The sequence below is a fragment of the Oryzias latipes genome, chromosome 13, assembly GCF_053564925.1.
Source record: "Oryzias latipes strain Hd-rR chromosome 13, Olatipes_Hd-rR_3.1".
Taxonomy (NCBI): Eukaryota; Metazoa; Chordata; class Actinopteri; order Beloniformes; family Adrianichthyidae; genus Oryzias; species Oryzias latipes.
In genome coordinates this window covers 11,161,009-11,184,566 of record NC_136249.1, presented here as the reverse complement: position 1 = coordinate 11,184,566, position 23,558 = coordinate 11,161,009, and the positions used below count along the sequence as shown (strand labels likewise).

At 42.8% G+C, this 23,558-nt stretch overlaps 2 protein-coding genes across 5 annotated transcripts in view; one reads left to right on the top strand and one right to left on the bottom strand.

The window, feature by feature from the left end:
* Window positions 1–36: 36 nt before the first annotated feature.
* Window positions 37–14,072, bottom strand: npat (nuclear protein, ataxia-telangiectasia locus). The gene is made up of 17 exons (XM_023961626.2): window positions 13,544–14,072; window positions 13,236–13,354; window positions 12,483–12,543; window positions 12,326–12,398; window positions 12,196–12,236; window positions 11,233–11,478; window positions 10,966–11,041; window positions 10,714–10,837; window positions 10,041–10,132; window positions 9,859–9,940; window positions 9,642–9,738; window positions 9,408–9,524; window positions 5,168–6,478; window positions 4,981–5,081; window positions 4,801–4,888; window positions 3,380–4,680; window positions 37–895 (listed from the first exon to the last, which is right to left on the bottom strand). The coding sequence occupies exons 1-17, from the start codon at window positions 13,578–13,580 to the stop codon at window positions 815–817; spliced, it is 4,047 nt and encodes a 1,348-aa protein (XP_023817394.1). The 5' UTR covers window positions 13,581–14,072; the 3' UTR covers window positions 37–814.
* Window positions 14,015–23,558, top strand: part of atm (ATM serine/threonine kinase) — a 35,125-nt gene continuing 25,581 nt past the window's right edge. Inside the window, exons 1-14 of one of the 4 annotated variants that reach the window (XM_078929615.1) lie at window positions 14,015–14,153; window positions 14,240–14,327; window positions 14,712–14,808; window positions 18,882–19,000; window positions 19,690–19,835; window positions 20,216–20,380; window positions 20,484–20,649; window positions 20,722–20,960; window positions 21,139–21,308; window positions 21,943–22,121; window positions 22,218–22,589; window positions 22,703–22,906; window positions 23,023–23,124; window positions 23,287–23,512. In XM_078929615.1, coding sequence (XP_078785741.1) covers window positions 14,737–14,808; window positions 18,882–19,000; window positions 19,690–19,835; window positions 20,216–20,380; window positions 20,484–20,649; window positions 20,722–20,960; window positions 21,139–21,308; window positions 21,943–22,121; window positions 22,218–22,589; window positions 22,703–22,906; window positions 23,023–23,124; window positions 23,287–23,512 — 2,160 coding nt within the window. In that variant the 5' untranslated portion in view covers window positions 14,015–14,153; window positions 14,240–14,327; window positions 14,712–14,736. Of the gene's footprint in view, window positions 14,328–14,707; window positions 14,809–18,881; window positions 19,001–19,689; window positions 19,836–20,215; window positions 20,381–20,483; window positions 20,650–20,721; window positions 20,961–21,138; window positions 21,309–21,942; window positions 22,122–22,217; window positions 22,590–22,702; window positions 22,907–23,022; window positions 23,125–23,286; window positions 23,513–23,558 lie in introns of all 4 variants that reach the window. The other 3 variants (XM_020708434.3, XM_011482862.4, XM_020708433.3) reach the window with 3 other exon arrangements.

Sequence of the window (23,558 nt, the reverse complement as noted above, 5' to 3'; positions counted from 1 at the left end):
ACTGTTGCATATAGTATTACAAATAAAAAAATAAAATCGCATTTAAGGTATTTTTATTTCACAAGCCAAAAATAAAAACACATAACAGGATAGGAAGAAAAAGAAAAACTACAAAGCTATTCACATTCCTTAAATAATTAAACCTTTTTCAAATACACTCAAGAACTTTTGACCAGACTTTTTTAAATTAATGCAAGAAAGATTTGCCAAAAAGTATGACAAACCATCCTGTTAGTCAAATATTGACCAGTGAAATGTTATGCGTCATCTGTTAAAGATGTTCATTCTTTACGTCAGTCCCCCAAAAAATGGATATGATGGAACACTGACAAAATAGACTAAAACACAAGCCACAGCTACTGCTGCATACATCGTAAAGAAAAAATACAATTCGACACACACTAAGCTTTTATTATTTATACTTTTGATTTATTTTAGTGCCAATTCCCCATGTTTTCAAAAAAGTGGAACAATATTCAACTCCCATCTTAAGATCCTGTATTGGTGAGGAATGATGGACTAGCACAGAAGATGAATTGTTGTTAGATCTGGACTTTGCAGTGGCTACATGCTTTAGAAAAAACACATTGATGGAATAGTTTAATGGTGTATTTAGACAGTTAGCTGGTCTGACATCATTAACACGGTAAAACAGTCATCTTGGCCGTGGCAGAACGAGTCATTTGGAGTCAGGAACCATAGATTGCAGAACCGCGGACACAGGCTGGACTATGGTTTTTGTGTCTTCCTGAATTCTAACTTAAAAAGTGTTGTGGTTTTGTAGGTTTCTGGTGTCCCGCCGGATTGTTCCATTTTATTCATCATAGTGAAGAGAAGACAAAAACTTATCCACATCCAAATCATGGGGAAAGCAATCCATCAGTTTTTTCCTTTCCTGTAGAAACGCACAAAACAAAGCGGTGTTAGTTGGCAGAAACATTAACAAGCATTCACTTTGATAAAATAAAAATCTATTAGCATAAAATGACTAATCATACACCGTTTTCTTTTGAAATATTAGCATTTATGTAGTTAATGCTCAGGATCTCTTGTAAATTAGAAAAAAAAAAATCAAAATGTTTCTTAGTGACGAGTTTTTCCAGACCTAAACCCAGGAGTTTAAGAGAAGCAAGATACAGCAAGAAAGAAAGACAAAACACCCTCAATGTGACTCAATCTGACTGGCTTTATGCTGCTTCACGGTTCTACCCCACTCTTCTTTAAACCCCCCCCCCCCTTGTCATCCCTCTCTCTCTTCTTCCCTTCTTTTCTTTTCCGTCAGGTCCAACAAAAGACTGTTACAGATACAAGTAAGTTGAATAAAGTTTAGCCTAAATTACAAAAGAGGTTTATTCCTAGTGTGTCAGAAGATTTATAACCCCTATTATAACAGTAAAATATGTCCAACACAATAAACTTTCAGCTCTCATCTGTCTGCTCAGCTGTTGGACAGGACAAGTTAGAAAGGAAAAAAAAAAAGTTAGATCAAATAAGTCTAACCCCACCCCCAAAAGACTATTTAGTGTAGGACCCTGGATTTTAATGAAATTCAAACACATTTGATATCAATACATTTTGTTTTAAACACCAAATATGAATTAAACAGCTAATAAATCTGGACATGTTATCCATCCATCCACCCATCTTCTCCGCTTATCCGGGACCGGGTCGCGGGGGCAGCAGTCTAAGCAGAGATGCTTAGACTTCCCTCGCCCCAGCCACTTCCTCCAATTCCTCTGGGGGTACCTCGAGGCGTTCCCAGGCCAGCCTAGAGACGTAGTCTCTCCAGCGTGTCCTGGGTCTTCCCCGGGGCCTCCGCCCAGTGGGACATGCCCGGAACACCTCTCCAGGGAGGCATCCAGGAGGCATCCAGACTAGATGCCCGAGCCACCTCAACCGACTCCTTTCGATGTGGAGGAAAAGCGGTTCTACTCCGAGCTCTCTGCGGGTGACCGAGCTTCTCACCCCATCTCTGAGGGAGCGCCCAGCCACCCTACGGAGGAAGCTCATTTCAGCCGCTTGTATTCGGGACCTCGTTCTTTCGGTCATGACCCATAGCTCATGACCATAGTGTAAGTATTGGAATGAAGATCGACCGGTAAATTGAGAGCTTTGCTTTTCGGCTCAGCTCTCTCTTCACCACAACGGACCGATGCAGCGACCGCATAACTACGGACGCCGCTGCGATCCGCCTGTCAATCTCACGCTCCGCTCTTCCCTCACTCGTGAACAATACCTCCAGATATTTAAACTCCTCCACCTGGGGCAGGGACACTCCTCCCACCGAGAGATGGCAAGCTACCCTGGACATGTTATTACAAAGACATTTTATGACTATGTTCTGATGAGGAAAATTGTTTAAACACAATGCATTGTGGTCAATATTTGCCAATCTAGTGAGCATTGATGCACACGGTTTGTGTTTACAGAGACTTCTGGGAAATTACCAGGGCACTAAGACTTTGGAATTGTATATTGAGACAAAATAACGGACATACTAAAAAAGTGCACATGCTGACGAGTAGTGAGGGAATTTGGACCAAACCAAAAAACGATCTACTTTCAGCAGAAAAAGAGGTATTTAGAACAGAATATATTCAAAATACCTTCTCCTTGATGTAGATGCCAGTTAACCCTTATGCTATCTTAGATGAACCCACCCTTACATTGACGTGTTCTCCCTACCATGACAAAGGTGGATAAAGGTGGAAAGATTTCATGAAATTCATGGACACCAGGGAAGATCACAAATCATTGAAGGAAAAAGGTTCAGAGCACTGTCTAGTGGGTCTAGATGACCCAACTCCCAATGTTATAGTGCCTAGGATAGCACAAGGGTTACAGGGACAACTAGCACCTTCCACTCAAGTCTACATTTTTCAGCTCCTTTTTGGATCTTTCCTTTTTCCTTTTTAAAATGTGCTTGTTTGTTGCTTTCAAATACCATAGAAATATTTGGCAGCAAATTCTAAAATTGTCTACCAAGTTTAGACCAAACTCCATCCATCCATCCATCCCCAGAACAAGCTGAATCCCTTTTGGAGTCATGGTGATGGAGCCATCTCAGGTCGCCAGTCTGTCACAGGGCCACACAATCACTAAAGGCCAATTTAACTTACAAAGCCTGTTTTTGGACTGTGGAAGGCAGCCGGAGTTCCCGGAGAAAGCCTGTGCATGCACGGGGAGAACATGCAACCTCCACACAAGAACCCATCCAGGATTTGAACAGGGGCTTTCTCGCTGAGACCAGAGCGCTTACCACTACACCACCGTACAGCCCTACAGCAAACTCCCAAAACTATTAAGCGTAGATGATTCTAACAGTCCTCCTTTTAGATGTTTGGTGGCTGAATGCAGAAAACTAGAGTAACATACTCACCCTGTCTTTCTTTTTACTGGGAGATTGTTTCAGCTCTCTCTTTGAAGAGGGCGTTTCTGTTGGTGAAGGTGCTTTGCGTTTCTTATTCTTTGAACTTCCAGGTGATTTCTGTCCAGCCTCGTCCTGGCGCAGGCTGTCCTTCAGTGGGGTGCCGGTTCTGGCGATGGCAGCCCGGGACAGAATCATGAGCGTGTGTGCTGCCATGTTGATGCTGTTCTCACTGCCGGCTTCGCTGGCAGGGCTGCAGGTCGGAACATCAGGGGTTCTAGGAGTTAACTGATGCTTGGGGGTCCCTTCGATATCTTTACCCTTTTTAGGGTGGGAGGGTGTCCTGGGGCAGTCGGCAGGTACCTCATGGCTATGGACACTCGCATAAAGACCAGGGGTGGAACTGACCGTTCCAGATTTCTTACTCGGAGTGGACAAGCTCCTCTGTCCTTGAAAGTCTTGCAGCATCTCAGCTGCCTGCTTGGCCAAAGAGCTGGTCTTTGATGGAGTCTTTGCAACCTTGGGTTGCGGGTTTGGTGTCTGCGGTGAGGCGGCTGGAGGGCTGAAGTCTCTGGACTCTGAGGAAGTAGACGTCGTCGCCTGTTGCTGCTTCTGTTCTTGCATTTCGTTTTCCTTGTTGGCCGTGACATGTGGCATCTCTTGTGACGGAGTCCTTTTCTCTGCTCGGCCCTCACGGGATTTCCCGGCTGCCTCTTTCCTTCCGTCTTCTCTGTCCTTTCTACTTTCCGATCCATCGGATGATGTTGACCTCGAACTCCGAGCGGTTTCTGCTTTTGTTTCTTCTGCAGATGCAACATTCTTATCACTAGGTTGTGACAGTTCTCCTAATTCTGACTTTTTCGAAGCCTCAGTTTGCAAAACACTTGAAGAACTTGAACTTTGAAACTCTTTGTTCTGAATGCCAACTTTCTGGCTGTTAGAAGTGTTTTTTGAAGACTCTTTCTGTGGTTTTTGAACAGGAACTGTAGCATTTAATGAGTCCACTCCAGTTTGAGAACCTCCTGAACATCGGACAGGCTCTATTCTCCTTTTGGGTTTATTGCCACCCAAAATATTGGGTTTCGTTCTGGTGACTGGATGTCTTTTGTCCTTATCGGCTGATGGAATAGATTTAGATCCAGACGGATTTGGAGCCATGGACTTGATGGTTTCAGTAGTTTTAGAATTGCATGGTGGAGTTTCCGAAGAAGAAGAAGATTCAAAACACAATATTCGTTTGTGACTTGGACCCGTTGCTGCATCAAACAGGTTTGTGGTTTTAAGCTGAACTTCCCTGCTTTTATCTGACATGCCTGTAATCCAAATAAACACAATTATTGAAATTCAGATCCATCTTCACAACAAAACATAACCTAAATAGAGTTAAGGTCTCCATCAGAAAAAGAGGAAACACAACAGAAAGATTGACTAACCGGAATTTGGAGCCTGTTTGGCTGCCAGCGTCACGGGCTTCAGTGTTTCCATTGACTGAACCGGGATGGGGTTTGGTACGTCAACAAGCTGCAAGTATACAAACGCATTTTGACCGACTCGTGCAGCTATGGGGAGAGCAGACGTTATTCTTTCTAACAAAAACAGAGAATCTCCTTTACCTGATTGGACACCAGCTGCACATTTCCCAAGGGGTTCTGGCCCACCACAGAAACAGGAAGAACCACAGGGTTTACAGCGGAGGGCAAGATGATTGTAGACCCTGCAAATGGAAAATCCAAGACACAGTCAAGGACAACAGCAAACGTGGAAAAAATGATACCTTCCTTTGAGTGTTTTGTCTCTCACCTGTGGAGAAGCTTTCGGTAAGTCCTGGTGTGGTTAGCCCAAACGGACTGGCTGTCAGAGGCTGTCCTAAGACATCGGAAGGAAGCTGCACCTGTTTCGCTTGAACATCTGCTGTTGGAGTCACAAGGAAATAGCTGGCAGGAGACTCCTGGATGGCAGGTTTAGCTGCATCCACGGGCAACTGAATTATATATCTTTGCTGGGGATGCGACGTTCTACCAAATGGAGACGTGGATATCGCTCCAGCTCGACACCTGGCTGGACTGCCAAATGCTTCAGAGCTTTGCAAGCCACGGACCGCCTGTGCTGCCTCATCAAAGTTGGCCTTTGGAGTACCAGGTCCTCCGGGTGACTTGGCTGGAGACGAAAGGTAGATAGTGGGAATCTTGTCCACCGAGATTCCTGAAATGGCTCGATTTAAGGTGGTATCTTTGGAAGTATCCTCATCTTTGTTATCGCTTATGATGATCTTTAAGGACACTACATTGCTAGAATCTCCTGTGGCTTTGATAGGGGTTGTAGGGTTGGTGGCTGAATAACTCCCTACAACAGAGGGAGGTGAGGACAGAGTGCTGGATTGGGGTGCAGGGGTTACAGATGTTAGGGCAGGTGTAGCTGCTCCAAGCACAGGGATGGAAACTAAAGAGGCGGAGGCACTTGTAGCAGTAGAGCTGGTAGAGAAAGACATTACTGAGACCGTAGATTCTGGCAAAGCTTCACCTCCAATGCCTAAAACTGACACAGAAGACTGAAGACTTGAACTTTGGGTGTTGTTCTCCTGAACTCCCAAAGGAGACACTACAACAAGCTGGTCATTTACAGCTAGACAAGGAGGAGGATTCTTTTTATTGGATCCCTGACTTTGATTCTTGTCCACATTTAGAGCTTCTGGCAGCGCAGAGTCTTCTGATGAAGAGACTAAGGTTGAATTAATAATGGCACCTGAAGAAGGGATGGTTTCCTCCGAGTTAACCCGAGTGGCCAAACTGTCCAAAGTGGGGGATAGCGTGGGCAGTGGCGTCTCAGAAATCTCCATGGATACCTCACCGCCATTGTTATTTTGGTGCGAGGGCTTTTCTTTTCTTTTGGGATCCAGCGTGGCAGACGAGGAGGCTCTGTGCTCTCCATGACTCACCAATAACCTGGCCGAGCTGTTTTCTATCCTGGATGACCTTCCGCTAGAGTCAATGACGGTTTTCTTCAATGAGACAGAAGCGGTGGACTTCCTGGTCTGACGCTCCGGTACAGCTTTTATCTTCAGGGTTACTGGTGTGGAATCAGAAGGATTTTCTTGTAATTGCTGCACAGGATCTTTAGGGGGAAAAAATGGAAATGTAACATCAAATGTATCTTTTCTGTGTAGATATAAGGTCTGAATAAAATAAAGCTGTTAAAGCACAACACGCGGACGGTGACCAGACGTTATCCATGTCATCCACGGAACGCATCATCATTCAGATCAGATCATCTTTTACATCAGTGGTTCTAAGCTTTTTTTCAGGCCACGAACTGGTTTAACGCTAGACAATTTTTATTAAGGACCGCCCCTCTGACTTTTTTATTTTAAGTCTTCAGTTTCCCGTTACTTTTTAGGGTAAACTTTATCTTCACCCTCTGTAAATTTTCTGCAGCTGCTTTAAACTTTATTTCTACACTAGATTTCATGTAGGAACCATTAAAATATGATATTGATTTTCTCTTAACCCATAACTGTTACAGTGGAAGCTAAAAAAAAGATAAATAGAAAATAGAAGAAAAAATGCCATAAAACTTCAGCCTTGTCCGACTTTTAAGGTTTCACATATAATCACAAAAAAGAAAGAAACGGTGCAAAGGACTAATATTTTACAGATTACACATAGCAGGCTTTGTGTGCAGTGAAAAACTGTGGCAATAAATCCATATTTGGAATAAAGACTCCAAGATTTTGTCTGTTAAATGCAGAGTTTTTTTTTCTTCTGTTTCCTCACTGGCTCTTTTCTGCAAAAACAAACTTTCCAAATACGTTTGTTTTTTGTTTATTTTGCTGGCTTGGGGGTTTCAATTTAGCGGTCAGAGTAGGTGGTTTAAGAAAATCGCGAATGGATTTTCAACACGTGACCGAGCGACTTGACGTGTGTCAAGGATGAGCCGGATGTGGTGGAGAGAATCTAGTAGTTTTCCAAAATAAAACGTCCTTCAGAATCAGATTATTTTTGTTTTTGGTCAAATAATGATATGCTGACGGCAAAAGACAACATTTGAGGTGAGGTGCTTTCAATAAGTCTGTGCATTACCCAATATCAGTACTTCTTTGCTCCCTAAGAGTGATACTAAGCACAAGTAAGAAAATCGAATAAACCAGCCGAAGAATAGAATTTTTACACCACTAAGATTACCAGGATAAAAGATTGTCTAGCTAATGGTCACTGGTTTGCTGCACTGCAATGTAAATGCTGTAGAGGGCTGTTTTCTATTGAATTTATGAGATAACCAGTAGGGTTGTGCCGATGGACGATATCATCGTCCATCGTGATGGGTGACTGACATCCCGATGGAGAGACCACCATCGTGATGCCACGCCCCCGCCACGTTGCGCGTCGACACCATAAGCCGCGGTTACATGTACAAAATATCCTGATGGGATCAATGGTCGGATTAGAATCCAACCGTGTAGATGGGCCCAGAAAAATGTTTTCAGAATATAAAAACGTTCACTAAGGTCACAATTTCGGTCAGAATAAATCATTCGCACACGCGCAGTATTCGCACATGCGCAGTTTGAAAACCGGAAGAGGATACAACTTCCGCCGAGCGGCTTTTTTTCCAAACTTTATTCTTCTTTCTCTTTCGGCTTTTCCCATCAGGGGTCGCCACAGCGAATCATCCTTTTCCACCTCACTCTATCATGAACATCTTCTACCCTAACATTAGCCAACTTCATGTCCTCTGTTAAGACATCCATGTATCTCCTCTTTGGCCGTCCTCTTGCCCTCCTGCCAGGCAGCTCCATCTCCAACATCCTTCTACCAATATATCCACTATCCCTCCTCTGAACATGTCCAAACCATCTCAGTCTGGCTTCTCTGACTTTGTCGCTAACACAGGCAACATGAGCCGTCCCTCTGATGTACTCGTTCCTTATCCTGTCTAACCTGGTCACTCCTAAGGAGAACCTCAACATCTTCATCTCCGCTACCTCCATCTCAGCCTCTTGTCTCTGTCTCACTGCTACCGTCTCTAACCCATAGAGCAGAGCTGGTCTCACCACTGTCTTGTACACCTTTCCTTTGAGTCTTGTTGACACTCTTCTGTCACACAACACTCCTGACACTTTCCTCCACCCGCTCCAACCTGCCTGCACTCGCCTCTTCACCTCTTTTCCACACTCCCCATCACACTGAACTGTTGACCCCAAGTACTTAAACTCCTGCACCTTCTTCACCTCAGCTTACCTTCAACTTTATTGAAGGTAACAATTCAATACAAAACGATAACAGCGCCGAGCGGCTATATACATTGACATGTCAGCTCGGTAAAATACGAGACGATCTTCTAAACGTGCTTTTAATAATGTTACGGTTATTATGAAACACATGTTCGCTCATCATTTGAATTTTAATCCGTGTGGTCAGTGCTTTTTCTGAACGTAGCCAGGATTAGCAGTATGCTAACACACGGGCTAACAACATTAGCTTTGGAGCTACGGGACGGATCGCAGTCTTAAATCTCCCACACATACCGCTCATGTACCCCCCCCCCCCCTTCCCATCAAACATAAAGCTGTAAATCCGCCCTCCGCCGGTCCACTTCGCTAGTTAAGTGCGGGAGCGGACTACTTTTCTATTTTGCTTGTTACTTTTTCTGTTAAAGTCACTTCCCTCAGTTTATACTGGATCATCGCGGATTAACCATTAGTTGGGAAATAAAATGAAAAAGCAAAATAACGAATAGCAGTTATATAAGAACGAAAAATGTAAAAAATACCCCCCCCCCCCCCCCCCCCGACGATGTCATCGTCCATCCCGATGGTTGACAGCAAACATCGTCAACGGCCAAATTAGGGGACATCGCCCAACCCTAATAACCAGCTTCCCCATCAGTACGTTTATATTGAATTCACATTTGTACAAAAACAACCAAAAATGTTGCAGGAAACCCTGTTTTCAAATTATGTCTCCCTTTATTCCAAAAGAATCTAGCTTTCACCGCAGATTCAAGCCGCCAATCGTTTGCGGTTTTTAAAATGTGGTTCTCATACCTGGATCGTTGTTCTGAAGGACTCGGACCGTAGATGAAGGTCCGGCATTGTCGATTTCTTCTGGACTGCTGCTGACATCTACGTCCCCCGTCTCCCCGTCTGTGAATCTTGTTTTATCTGAAAAAACAGGTGTAAAAAAAACAAAAAAAAACCTTTCAGCTGTACTGTCTAATGACGCAGAGACATTGGCCTGTTGCTTTGCAGCAGGCAGAGCTAAACCACGGCCGTAGTTACTGTAATCGAAGAGGTCGAAGAGAGCCTGAAAAGCCGGGTCAGATTCTGTTTGTTCCAAAATGTCGTGGATGGCATCATCGCTCATGTGAATTTCACCCTGTCAGCACAAACAAAATGAACAAAGCTCCCATATGTGGAAAGCACTTCCATTTGGAACTTTTCAAAGGAAAATAAGCGATGCTTTGAATGATATTAGCATGTTAGATTTTTCGCATACCTGCAATCCCAGAATCTCATCTATAGACTGGTCTGCCTCCACGGGGCCTTCAGAGGCTTTTGGTGTTTGTGGTACTGGCTCACTGGTAAAGCAGATGATGGAAGAACATTTATGTTATGTCTGATACGGCTATTACACTAAAGTTCTACACACGTATCAAGCAATGCATAACTTTAGCTTACTTTGCAAGAATTTTGTTGATGTTTTCTGCGAGCTTCTCTTGTAGTGACCTGTCTCCCAGGATCTTGTCACGAGCATTTTGTATCACAAGTTGCTGTAAAGATAAAAAATTACAAGTCATCTCAGGCTGGAATGTCCCAAAGATACAAGGAAGTTTCAAGGAAAATCAAGGGTTGCGTTCTAATTTTAGTTCTGACAGACCCGATGAAAATAGTGTTTTTAACATGTTCTTTTGTTGCATTATTCTGATGATGGAAAGAACGTTTCTTTATTCAAATCGTTGTGAATCAGGAGCAGACTAAAAAATGCTGTTTGAAAAAGAGCTTATTTATGATGCAGGAAATTCACATAAGCTTCTCAGCAACAGGATCGGAAAGAGGGGTGGGGGTTGCTCTACGCCAACAGTCCCGCCCACAACTGAGAGGCTGATTTTTTAAAGAACTACCGCCGCTCTGCGGAAACGACACAGGTTTTCTGGTTTTGGCTAAAAAAAAAAGTATAATCATTATTTAAAGACCACTGGGGAAGCTTTTACAATAGATCAAAAGATGATTGAGTGGGTCTTTAAGGAAATGTACTACGATTTGCACAGAGAGAAGATGAAGTTTAGACATATAAACCCCACCTGGTTGCTAGTTGCGATAAAAAGAAGCCAGCAAAAACACACACACTTACAGGAAAGTTCTCATCAACGACCTCTTCAGGTTGGGGTTCAGTACTGACGCTTCCAACAGGAAGAGCAGACCTATTAGGTCCACTGGACCCACCAGGAGCACCACCTCTCTTCCTGGGAGTATCCCTGAAAAGTTGGTAGTTGAAAATACTAGTTAGACTCTGTAAACCAAAACCAACATGAAAACATGGAACCTGGTTGTATCTTGAGAAAACATTTGGTCAGCATTTTAAGTAAAAAGAATGGGGTCGTACCATTTCCGTCGACCAGGGGACATTGGGCCTGAAGTTAACCGGTGCTCTGAAACAATAATCTGCACAGGGGAATCCCCTAGGAAAAAAAGAAGAAAAGTAGTATATGTTACTCAAAGGCTTTAAACTTTACAGGTTTATAAAAAACAAGGGAAAAAAAGGCTTGACATTGTCATCTCCTTTAACCCGGGAGTAAAACATGGCAAGACCCAGCACCCTTTTTAGTGAAAAAAAAAGTCAACAATTCTACTTATGGTCTATGATACTGACTGGGTGTATTCAATATTCGGTTGATGTCTGGAACTTGATGCTGTTGCGTGACGCCATTTGGCACTTGTCTGACGTGCGGGCCTGTGATGCACACCGGAGTGGAGTGGCCGAGCATGCTGTGGGGGGTGTGCACAGGGCTGATGATGGAGCTCGCTTCAGAAGCAGAAGAACAAATGATCCCACCAACAGAACCGGCAGTCAAGGCCCGCTGCCTTGCCATGTTGGCCACTCCGATGCGTGAACGCGCTGTAAGGGAAGCAGGCTTGTGAGTGCATAGAATATACAGCCACAGACCGAGCTGACAAAGAACTAGGACAGGAGAAACAGTCAAAAGAGCAGATTAACTTCCGCAAACTTTATTTGTATGAACAGAAGTAGAGAAAGACCACTGGAACGTTTTAAATTGGCTAAAAATAGGGGGAAAATTTGGGTGGAAACTGCATATATGAAGTCAATTCTTCAGTTATCAGAAAGGACAATATTAAATTTAGCTGTCAGGGAAAAATTAAAATAAAAAACTCAGTAAGAAACAAACTAAGTGAAAATGTTAAGACTGAGATGAAAACTTACCATTTCACTTCCTAAAATCATGTTAAATAATAGAATATGAGCTAAAGTAGTGGTTAATCCTATGTTTATGGTGACTAGCTATTAATAAGGGGACTAGATGTAGCAGACATGCTGATTTATGGAAATGGGGATGAAACGTAAGCAAAGCTGACAGCTAATTTGATTCATAATTTAACGTCCTGGAAACATGTAGAGATTTGCAACGTAAAGTTGAAAAATGTTTCTTTCCCTCTATGACAACCAATACCAGGTGTATGGACAGACCTCAATAAATACTAATAATCTAGACTAGAACAAGTCAGGGTAATAGTCTTTTTATTTAATGATTTCCCTCATTCGGCTTCTAATAAAGCTTTGATTTTCTTCGCCACAGTGTCATTTAGCATAACTTACTTCTTTGACTTGCTGATATAGCAGGAGAATTCTGCAATGACCTGTAGAAAAGATAAAAATTTAAAGACACAAATGACCTTTTTCAAATTTGAATGTGAACTTTGATGTAAAAAACTATTTTTTTTCAAACTTTATTTGGTTGAGAGTAAAGTCCAACTTTTTCCACAATGAGGTCATCACAAGAGGCACTTCTTGAGAGGATTCTGATAAATAAAAATATTATTCGTGTTCAAAACATGAAATAATTTGTAAAAAAAATTATATCAGTGAAAGCATCATTTTCTTACCTTTAGCTTTGGCAGCTACGTACTCATTTAAAATAGTTGTTAAACCTTTTCCAAAAATCGACTGCGAAAGTAGTGGAAGAAAAAAGGGTCAAAAAGGGTCACACGTTAGATTAGAACATAACGAAGGGGAAGAAAGACTCTATTTTTCCTGTGTGATGTTGTACAAGTGTTTTGGTTGGATGTTTACAAATGGTTAAGACATAAATTTCCATTCATCATGGACTTCTTTTCCAAAGAAGTCATAATCTTTGGCCTGTCAATACACAACAATGTAAATAATGTATGTATCAATACTGTGTTATGTTTAGACAAGTTTTTTATACACAAAAATAGGTTACAGAAATGCCACCCCAGCTTTAGCTTCTTTAATAATGAGGTCAATTTATACTTAAAATCCATAAAGTTAATCGACTCACCTAAAGCCATAACAATTTATGACACCCTGAGTGATATTCCTGATGTCTAAGACAGTTTATTTATATTTTGTATCCCCCTGCTTTTTGCAACACTATCCAACTCTGAAATTGTTGTTCTCTTATGTTATACTTTTCCCTGATTTCTCTATGATTATGAATATACATAGGTTTATGTTTGCATACTGATAAGAATTTTTCTTCTTTTTGCTTCCTTTCCAATTATAGTATTCTCTTTTGTATTCGCCATATTTTGTAATTTTTATGTAAATGTTCTGGTATTGTTTTGTATTGTTCTATAAAAAAAAAAAAAAAAAAAAAAAGGGGAAGAAAGACTCACAAAAACGCATGCAGGAATGGTCCCATCTCCAATAGTGTGCTCGGCATACTCCTTCAGGTTTGGGCTCTCGTGAATAAAAGCTCTGCTGGTGGCTGGCAGTCCCTCTTCCTGCAGGTATCCTGAAGAAAGATGGAAATCAAACTGCTCACCCCCAAAAAGAAACTGCACGAACACAAACGGAAAACCCAACTGCTATCCCAAGCCGGTGAGCCCTGTCAGCTTTAATCCGCCCATCTTACCCTTCGTTTTCGAGACAGGCTAAAAGCTACAGCTACAATCCCCTCTTCCTTCCTCTGGCTTTGACTTACCCAAAACAAGCCGGGCCACATCAGAAGGGAGCAACATGGCAGCCTAACAGCTAATACGATATATTCGGGGTTTAAAAGATACACAAAAACGTCAAGTAAAAGAATTAGCGACTATAAATAGACAACATAAAACTAGTCGATTTCGGTGATGTTGTTGTCCTGAGGCTGAGTGTACTCCAGCTATTTCAAAAGGCGGGGAACTCAATCATGTATAACCCGGAAGACTTAAAGTGACACACCGATTAGATCTCTGGTAATTGTAGTTAACAACACAGAAAATCTTAGCTAGGTGTTTTAAAACGCCACAAATAACGGCACATTTTCTAATTTTAAAATTTTAGACAGTCTCAACTTCTAATTACATTAAATATTATGTAAAAGTGCAACGAAATCATGCGTTTCTTAAATAATAAATAAATAAATAAAGTCGTTCAAGACGTATACGACCAGGAAGTAGACGTCACTGGTACTGGGGCGGGAATCTGCGTGTGCGTGTAGCTGCTAACGCACGTCGAGGGGAATGGAAAAGTTGCTGTAGGGACAGTAGCACCTTGGCTAACACCTGTCTGTGCACGAGCGCTGGGCAGCTTGGAAATAACAGTCACCTGAGGTCCGTAAAGAAGCCGAGAGCAACCGGTCCCATATGTGTGTCAGTCCATTTCCCTCCAACCTTTTTTACCTTTTTTTTTTTGAAAGGAAGAGGACAGAAACTTTCGCTTTCTCATCCGCCCTGCAAGATAATTATATGAGCTTTTCTCCCCCTCTGCCAGCAAAGTTTACTCAGGTAACAAAAGACAAAACCCCGAAATTTGCACAAATTTAAAGCGATTTCTAACAACACAATGACAAGTCTACAACTCCTAACAATTCTCGTTTATTATTGCACGTCTGGCTTCATTTTTTTGCATTTGGCACAGAATTTGAACGAGCCTTTGCCTGGGCGACCTTCTGTGGTACTTTGAAGGCATTAAGGTGCTTTAAAAAGACATCCATCCACCACGTGACAGCTGTCTGTACACACCCACACTATGCTGACAATCCTCATGTTTGCAGAGCATAAACCATTCTGCATTTTGCCTTGAATGGAAGCAGTCAGAGACCTTACAGAGCCTTTGTGTATGTTGATATTTGGAACAGATGTGATGATGCTTTGATGTTGTCCAGACAGGTACAACAATCAGCTGTGAAGCAGGATGAGTCTGGCTCTACATGATTTACTGCTCTGCTGCAGAGGGCTGGAACATGATAAAGCTACTGAGAGAAAGGTAAAAACGCAAACATCCTAACATTTGGGGACTTAGTAGAAAAATTATATCTTTCATTCATTCATCTTTGAATCCCTGGAGCCTATCCCGAACGCAGGGGACATCCTGGACAGGGGCCAGTCTGTTGCAGGGTCACAATCACCCATCCATGCACTCTCACATTCACACCTAGGGACAATTTAGAGCAGGGGTCGGGAACCTATGGCTCGCGAGCCATATATGGCTCTTTTGATGGTCACATGTGGCTCGCAGACACATTTTTAATTTTTTCTTTTTCATTAGACCAGTCCTTCTCGGGCGCGATGGGATGGCAGAGGCGCACAGTAGTAGCGGTGCTTGGAGAGAAGGATCTGCGCCAGCATTATCAGTTTACAATTATCTATTATTTCACAGAGTTTGTACCAGCCGGAAACCTGTGAATTGCCGTGCCTAAAACTGCGCGCCCCCGTCTCTGAGAAAGAGCGCGCAGTAGCGGGGACAGGATGTGACTGAGAGGGAGAAAGCAGAGGGTGAGGGTGGAGTTGTGGGCTCGGTCAGTAAGGTGAACCGCGCAGGGATTGTAAAAACATAAAACCTGCTGCCCGTCACTCACTGCAGCGTGTGAGTGTGTGTGTTTGGCTCCGCGTCTGCATGTGATCAGTCTGTCTCACATTTACAGAACATTCAGACCTATGATCACGTTTAAAGTCTCAACGCCTGAACGAAGCAGAAACTCACCACGTATCAACCAGACTAGACCATCAACAAAACTACCACGAGAAATACTCATCATTTATTAGCAACAGCATAACAATGTTATTAAAAATAATCCACAGACTTATTGTACTTTAAAAGTGTTGAAATTATATCAAATGCACACATTCACTTGAATATTTAGTTTTAAACATATTGTAGCGGACTGAGTTTAACTTGGCTGTTGGGCCGCGTTAAAAGTTCTGGAGTTCCTTGAACGCATCAAGCAGAGATCTGATTGGCTCTTAGTTCTGTCGCTCAGCTTGTTGTTAGTTAATTTGGACCAATGGGGTTCAGCTATGGGCCGAATAAGGGAAATGGGAGGGCTGGAGCGGGAGGGGGGAATATAAAGTTGGGAGAAGCGCTCTCGTCTCGGCGGGAGAGATTCAGGAGCTGCTGAATTAATTTACGGCATTTGTTACAGCCTGCATTAACCAGAATAAAGAACCTTAAAAGAGGTTAAGTCTCCGTGTGGGAAAAGGACACTACATTATTGTATGGCTCTTTCGAAATTACATTTAAAAATATGTGGCGTTTATGGCTCTCTTGGCCAAAAAGGTTCCCGACCCCTGATTTAGAGGATCCAATAACCTATGATGAAGCATGTCTTTGGACTGTGGGAGGAAGCCGGGGTCCCCAAAGAAAACCCACGCATACACGGGGAGAACATGCCAACTCCACACAGAAAGGTCCCCCATCGATGTTCTGCTTCAGGTCCCCCAGCCGGGGACTTGAACCAGGGGCCTTCTTGCTGTGAGGCAAGAGCGCTAACCACTGGTTAAATAATGGATTTGTGTTTTTTGTTCATTTATTTCAGTTAATAAGGTTTTGTTTGGATTTTTAACTCATCAGAAGGGGGTGACGTCATGATAGAAAATGTCAAGCTTTACGTAGCTTTCTTGCAGTTAAATGTGCTTCAGCTGGAGGATCTTATTTGAAACAATCATTTTGGTCTAATTTATTTTTGAAAAGAATTTGTGTGTGCTGCTGTAATAATAAAAGACAGTCAAATCGTTATACAGTACACAGAAAAAAACATTCACTTTATACTTAAATTATTGTAAATATTTTGAAGTGATTTTATAAATGAATAGCTAAATGGCCTGAGAAACATAAATAAAATTTGTTTTTCGAACAGGGAAGTGGGAATTTGTGGCTTTCACTAGGTTTTGTTCATTTAGAAACTAACCCAAATGACTCTTTTAGCGTTAAAGGTTGCAGACCCCTTGTTTGGGTGAATACTCTACTCTGATTGGCTGTACTGGATGTCCATCAAAGAGTGAAACGGACACCTACATAAGAAGTTCTGCTCACATATCCTTAATGTTCTGTAACACTGACCCAAACGCCAGTTGGTACTCGTAACAAACAGAGACTTGCAACATGTATTTCTACATTATTTTGTTACTATTTAAATAAATTGTTTGTTTTGTGATCCACATTTAATGTTTAGAGTTATAGGTGGACAGTTCTTTACTATAAAAGCGATCTAGGAAACTATTTGCAGACTGTTTTCTTCTCTTTTTTTTTTGAAACAATTCCTTTGCTTCATTGTCTGAACAGAAGCAGGCGGTAAGAGGTGAACTTTCCCCCTGAAATGGTGCTTTGCATCACTTAACATGACCTTCAGCGGACATACCACTGTCTTCCGCTGGTTAGTCAGGGGTTGACATAGCCCAGAAATTTGCACTGGCCCACAGGGCCAGTAGTTTTTGAAACTTACTGGCCCTGCCTGAAAGTTACTGGCCCGACACCGCGCATAGCGGGACCCGCCGCTCCGCAGGTGCTTGCAACTTTAGGGGGGTCTGGGGGCATGCCCCCACGGAAACTTTTAATATGGTGCAATTTGGTGCATTCTGGTGACATCACTTATTTCTACACTTTTCAATGACTGAAAATAGACCATATCAAACTTAAATCTGCTCTAGTCTGTTTCAGATGTTTTGAAGAGAGCACTGCAGTGTAGTAGGTAACACTAGTTCAGAAGTTTTCATGGTGCTTCTAACGGCAAATATCGCAATAAATCATAAACCTTAAATGTGTTAAAACAATCTAATGGCAGCTTGAACCATTTAACGAATCAAATAAATCCCTTAATGCATTTGACCAATCGGATGGACGCCTTCACATTGTTGACCAATCAGATGGAGCCCTGTTATGTTAGATGTTTGTAACCTATGTCAACGTGGGTCATTGGAGTATAATTTTTAAACTGGGAATGGTTATTTGGTTATTTTGCTGTTTGTTTATATACCGCAAATTATATCGTTATCGCAATTTTAATCTCTGATATCGCATATCGCGAGTTTTCCTCATATTGTGCAGGTCTAACTGAGATCATTCAGCTAACTAGAAATACTTACTGCTTACAGTGTTGTAAAGAAAAACAAAATTAAGTAGTTTAACATTCTACTGCATTTGAGTCTGAGATTCAGGTATTTGGAGTTGCCTTTGATTCTTTGACATTCAGCTTAAAGCTTAGTGGATACAGTTTCATCTTCAATGCATTCATTAAATATCTTGCTGTCCATACTACTAATTATACCCACTACTCCATCCAACATATTCCTATCTATTCCTGCCATGTCTTCCACATCTCTGACATGCTTCAGTCTCTCTTCAGTGACGGTGTCGGATTTATAATCAAATGTAATGATAACCCACTGGCTTGTGCCTTCGTTGTTGCTGTTTAACATTGTTTTGTATTGAATTGTTACATTCAATAAAGTTTGAAAAAAAAAAGTAGTGAGCGCGTGCCGCGTGGTTCTCGGCAGTGAATGCCGCGCGCGAGCAGGCGGGAGAGAAGGAGAAGTGATCAAAGGTTTCCCATAGAAACCCTTGAAGTCTGAACACAGGACTAACATAAAAAAACTAAATTATGAAGACGAGGTAAATCTACACGTTTTCGCAAAATTTACTTTATTGAAAAAGGTGAAGAATATATAAACCGTTAGATATTTTAGTGGCCCGAGCGGACAAATGAAAAGTAAAGTCTTGTGGTCCGAACTGCTCGAAAAACAAGACCGGGCCAGCGGACAAATGGCTATGTCGAGCCCTGTTAGTTCTCCTACAACAGCTGCAGCAGAGCGAGGTGCGGGCTCTGTAGCCGTTACCGTGACAACTTGCCACACCCTATTTCTAATAGTCCGCTTCTTGTGAAAAACGATTGAAACCTTTAAAAGAACAGGATCAAAGTACTAATAATTGCTCAAATTAATATATTTATGGTAAGTGACCGTAGTATAAGTGCTATGGACTTCGGCGTCGTCCCTTATTTTCTGATAAAGAACACCTTGTGGGGCATTATCCCTTACTTAAGTGCCATTGTTTTGTGCCATCAGAAAGAAGCTGAAAACTTCAGACGGCTCCTTCGATCTCCTGCAGTTTTGCAAGAACTGGATTGTGCCTCATTGGCCAAAGCCAAAGTCTCCAAGCAGCTCACATGGGACAATGTCTTCAGGTAGTCTCCACTATGGAAGAAAAGGTTTTGGTGACTTTTTTTGTGCACAGGTTCAACCCGCATTTTAGGTGAACTCCATGTTTAAACACGGGTTATACCATGGTCCGGGGGAATACTCGATTCTGATTGGCTGCTGGGTGTGCATTAAAACCTGACAACCGCATGGTGAAGAAAGAAGTTCCAGTCACCTAGCTTAAATGTTTTGTATCACTGCGCCGGCTTCTTTAAAACAACCTTTTACTTCATCATTTGGACAAAAACAAGCGGTAAGAGAACTTTCTCTCTGAACTGATGCTTTATTCAACCCATCGGAAAGATCAGCATATATATATCGCCAAATCTTGACTGCAGCGGCGGTGCGAAAAAAGCGATTCGCCGCATCACGAAACAAATAGTCCGCTTTTTGTGAGAAAGGCGATCCAAATCGGGAAAAAAAACAACATTTAAGGACTAAAAACTGGTTAATATGTATTGCTTTTGTAAGTGACCATGGTATAAGCGGGTTAATGGCCTTCAAAGTGTGCATTATCACTTTTTAACGCACTTCGCGTCGGACGGTTCAGGCTTCCAAGGCGTGCGTTAAAGAATAATAACGCACACTTTGTCGGCCATTAACCCTTACATAATCTGTAAAATTCTTTTAAGATTCTGTTCTTCTAATGTGTGTCACTGCATTTTTCCTGGACCAGGTTCCTGCAGCATTATGTCCAGAAGGAGATGGAAAGTATTCAATCAAGTAGATCCAATGTGACGGCAACCACGCTGGCTATACGGCAGAAGAAGATGGCTGAAGTGTGCAGCTTGATTAAGTACTTTATTCGTTATGCAAACAAACGTAAGGGCCACACTCTGCAGTCCAAGATGTTGTTTGGCATAATAATAAAAATATGTTTCAATAATGATTGTAGACACACATCTTTTGTTCCCTACTCTGATCCTTAAAGAATGACTTTAATGAAAATTGGGGTTTAAACATATTCTAATGATGGAGGACGTGCATAAAGAAAATTAAGCTTAAAAGTACAGAAAGTATAGCCTAGAAAACAACATTGATTTTGGTTGAAAACGGCGTAGTCATAATTATATCATCATATTATATGACCACTGGGAACGCTTTAAAAATACATCAAAAGATGATCGGAGTGGGGCTTGAAGGAAAGCTTTTGAGTAGACGCTAGTCAGAATTTGGTTTTTACGTATTTATTCTTTTTGCAGGCGGGCCTCGTCTGAATTGCAGTGAGCTGCTGAAACACGTGACAGAGGTTCTGCAGAGCTCCCACTGCTGCACAGCGTACGGAGAAAATTACAGCAGCATCCTTTTAAAGGACATCCTCACCGTCCGCAAGTACTGGTGTGACATCTCTCAGAAGCAGTGGCAGAGTGCGGAAGCATTTTTAACTCCATTTCTGGAAAGTTTTGCTTTGTCAGCTCTATTCTCCAGAATTCTACATATCATTTTCTTGTTCTTTGTTTTTTCTCATAGATCTGTTGGATTTGTACTGTGGCTTTTTTAACTCTTCCTCCAGATCCATCAACCGTGTGTTGCTCAGCAGAGTCATCCACACGTTGGTGCGGGGCTGCTGCACGCAGACCGACGCCTTCACCGACGCTCTGTTCGGCTTTTTCACCAAAGCTCTGCTTAATGCCAGGTGAAATGTCAAATGCAACGTTCTTCAGCTGTGCTGCGGTAAAGTTTCTAAAGTTTCCTCACACACCTGCAGGCAGGAGAAACACCTGCCGGTCTTGGAGCATTTAGTCTCAGCTCTGAACGTCTTCCTGAGGTCGGCGGCCGTCAACTGCAGGATGAGAGCGTGTCGCCTGGGGGAGGAGCTGCTGCCCTCTGTGCTGTATGTGTGGGCAGATATGAGGCCAAGTGCACCACTCAAAGAGGAGATTGTGGACTTTTTGAACCTCCAGATGTGTGTTCACCACCCTAAAGGAGCCAAAACACACGACACAGGTGGAGCAATGTTTCCCATTTATTCCACAAAATTAAAACCACAAGGAAAACTGATGTTTTGAATTAGAAGAGAATGTAGAAATAGTAAGACATGTTTCGTAAACACATTTAATCAAGTATGTTGGCTCCAACTGCAATGGGCACAAAGCCAGTGTTTGTTGGGTTCTTGTTGCTGTAGGTGCTCACGCTGAAGACTGGACGAGGTGGCGTGGTCTGCTGTACAGCCTGTACGACTCCTTGGTCAGAGAGATCAGCCAGATAGGCAGCAGAGGGAAGTACGCCACAGGGAGCCGACACGTAGCTGTCAAAGACAATCTGATCGAGCTCACGGCTGACATCTGTCACCAGGTAAGCAGTTGCTGCTCCTATTTCCAGATCAATCATGAAGTCCAGTCTGTTGGAAAAGCATTGTTGTTTTGACCCAAGCCTAAAAGAGAAGCCTGTGTTGTTTTCTAGGACATAGTTTCTGCAGAGCAGGAGTAGTTCATTAGAAATTCACCTCTGAGCTGTGGGCGGGACGGTTGGCGTGGAGCCTGCTCCCCTTCCCTGTTACTGAGAGCTCTCTGCTTATGCGCTAGCTTACAGCCCCTCACACCCAAGGCCTAACATTGGCACTGCTACACAAAATTTCGACCAATATTGAAATTATCCAGCCGTACAGTTTTGATCCAGATTCAAGCTCAGACGAGGAAAAAGACTTACATTGATCTATTTGTCTACACAAGGATGCATCAGATACGGCGCCCAGCGTATTTTCCACGTCACTTTCTAACAGAGTGTTTTCTTCTGCTGCTGATCCACAACTATTTTAATAAAGAAATACTCAGAAAATGCTCTTTAAGCTTAATTTTCTGTCTACACCTCCTCCATCATGTAAGAAACACCACAAACAACATTTTTATCATAGTGGGTCTTTAAGCAAGTTTTGTCTATCCTCTTTTTTTTTTTGTTTCAATAATCCTTTGCTGCTGGTTTGCTGTAGCTGTTCACTGATGACAGTGGGAGCCATACGTTGGAGGTCACGCAGGCCCCCCACAGGGCCACGCAGATGGGAAGTCCCTCCCACGGTGCAGCCAGTAAACGTCGGCGCATTGAAATGGGCTGGGAAGTGCTCCTCGAACGTCTGCAGCCTCAATCCGATGACTTTGACATCATCCCTTGGTATTCATTTCACAAATCTGTTACAATTAAAAAAAAACTCTACAACCGGACAAAATGCCCCGAAAAGTTTCTCAAGCATGTATTCTCTGTCTTTAGGTTGCAGATTACCTCAGTGCTCACCTGTAAGTACTCGTCTACGGTGCCCAGGCGGGAGCTGGTTCCACTGCTGTCGGCGTTGCACCAGCTCCTAGCAGAGCAGCGCAGAGGTGAGAGGAGCCTGTACGTGCTGCGCTGCCTCAGGGAGGTGGCACTCTGCCAGGCCCGCTGCCCACACAAAGCCCAGGCCCACAAGGCGGAGCTTGACCGGCTCTGGGCTCGCATTTGGGCCCTCGGTGTGCGAGGTGTCGGCTCACCCCACACAGAGTCTCTCAGCCTGGATCTGCTGGCCTCCATTGTGCACGGCGGGCTGGTGAATGTCGACCGAGAGTTCTGGAAACTCTTCTCTGGGTCTGCATGCAAGCCATCCAAGTGAGTTATTTGTTTTAATGTGCAAAAAACAACGATTTAATACATTTTAAGTTGATAAAATTGAAATGTTTTAAAGCATCATCAGTCCTTTTTCTCTTTTTTTTTATGTACAGGAGTTCTGCTCTTTGTCTTACCCACACAATCCTCAAGTGTCCTGTCCCAAAAAGTGTCACGTCGAGCTCCATCTGGGACTCTTTGGGAGCTACAGAGGGATCTCCATCCCCTTTTTTGAAAGAAAATCTTATTGCTTGGCTGCTGCTGAGCAACCAGAATGATGAGACCGAGGACAGCAGCAGGCCTCATCCAATCATCTGCAGGTCCCTGCTGTCGCGTAGTCACCACTATCTTTTTCTTTTTTATCCCGTAGAAAATATGCTTTTAATTATATTTTGGTTTCTTCTCTCTGAATTAAATATTTTTTTTTCTGTTGCAGAGATTTTCCTCATAATCTGATAGCAAATATTTTGGTCTCACTGACACTGAAAGACACAAGAGTTGGCTTGAAGTTCCTACTGGGTACAGAGGGAGTTGCAAGGTAAAAAAAAACAAAAAAACAAAGTCTTTGTAATTTCCAATTATATGCATTAGTGTCCACACAGCTGTTTCCTGAAAGCTGAAGTCTTCTAAACCTTTAGTTGCTTTTGCAACCCTGCAGTGACCTTCTGGAAGTGTGAATAACTGCTGTTTTTGTCTGTAGCGGCTCTTCTCGAGACCAAGTAGCATCCGAGGCCAAAGAAAACCTGGAGGAGATTGAGACACTCTACCTGCACTTTAGCTTTAATGCGTCAGAGATCCCAGCACGCGCCAACGAGCCGGCGCCGTCAGCCGACTGTCAGTTTCCCGCCGTCCTCGGCCTCCGAAACAAGCTGGAGCAGCTTGTGCTTTCTGTGGCGGACAGCCTGCTCAACTGTTATTCTCCTGATGTGAGTAGAGGCTTTATTTATTTATTGTGTCTGCTGGTTTGGTCAG

What these genes read in the sequence shown, in the direction of transcription:
- npat (XM_023961626.2), bottom strand. Translation starts at nt 13,580, where the DNA reads ATGTTGCTCCCTTCTGATGTGGCCCGGCTTGTTTTGG. An exon ending in ATCAACAAAATTCTTGCAAA is followed by an intron (nt 9,941 to 10,040) that starts GTAAGCTAAAGT and finishes CTGCTTTACCAG; the next exon opens with TGAGCCAGTACCACAAACAC. An exon ending in CCTTCAGAACAACGATCCAG is followed by an intron (nt 6,479 to 9,407) that starts GTATGAGAACCA and finishes TTCCCCCTAAAG; the next exon opens with ATCCTGTGCAGCAATTACAA.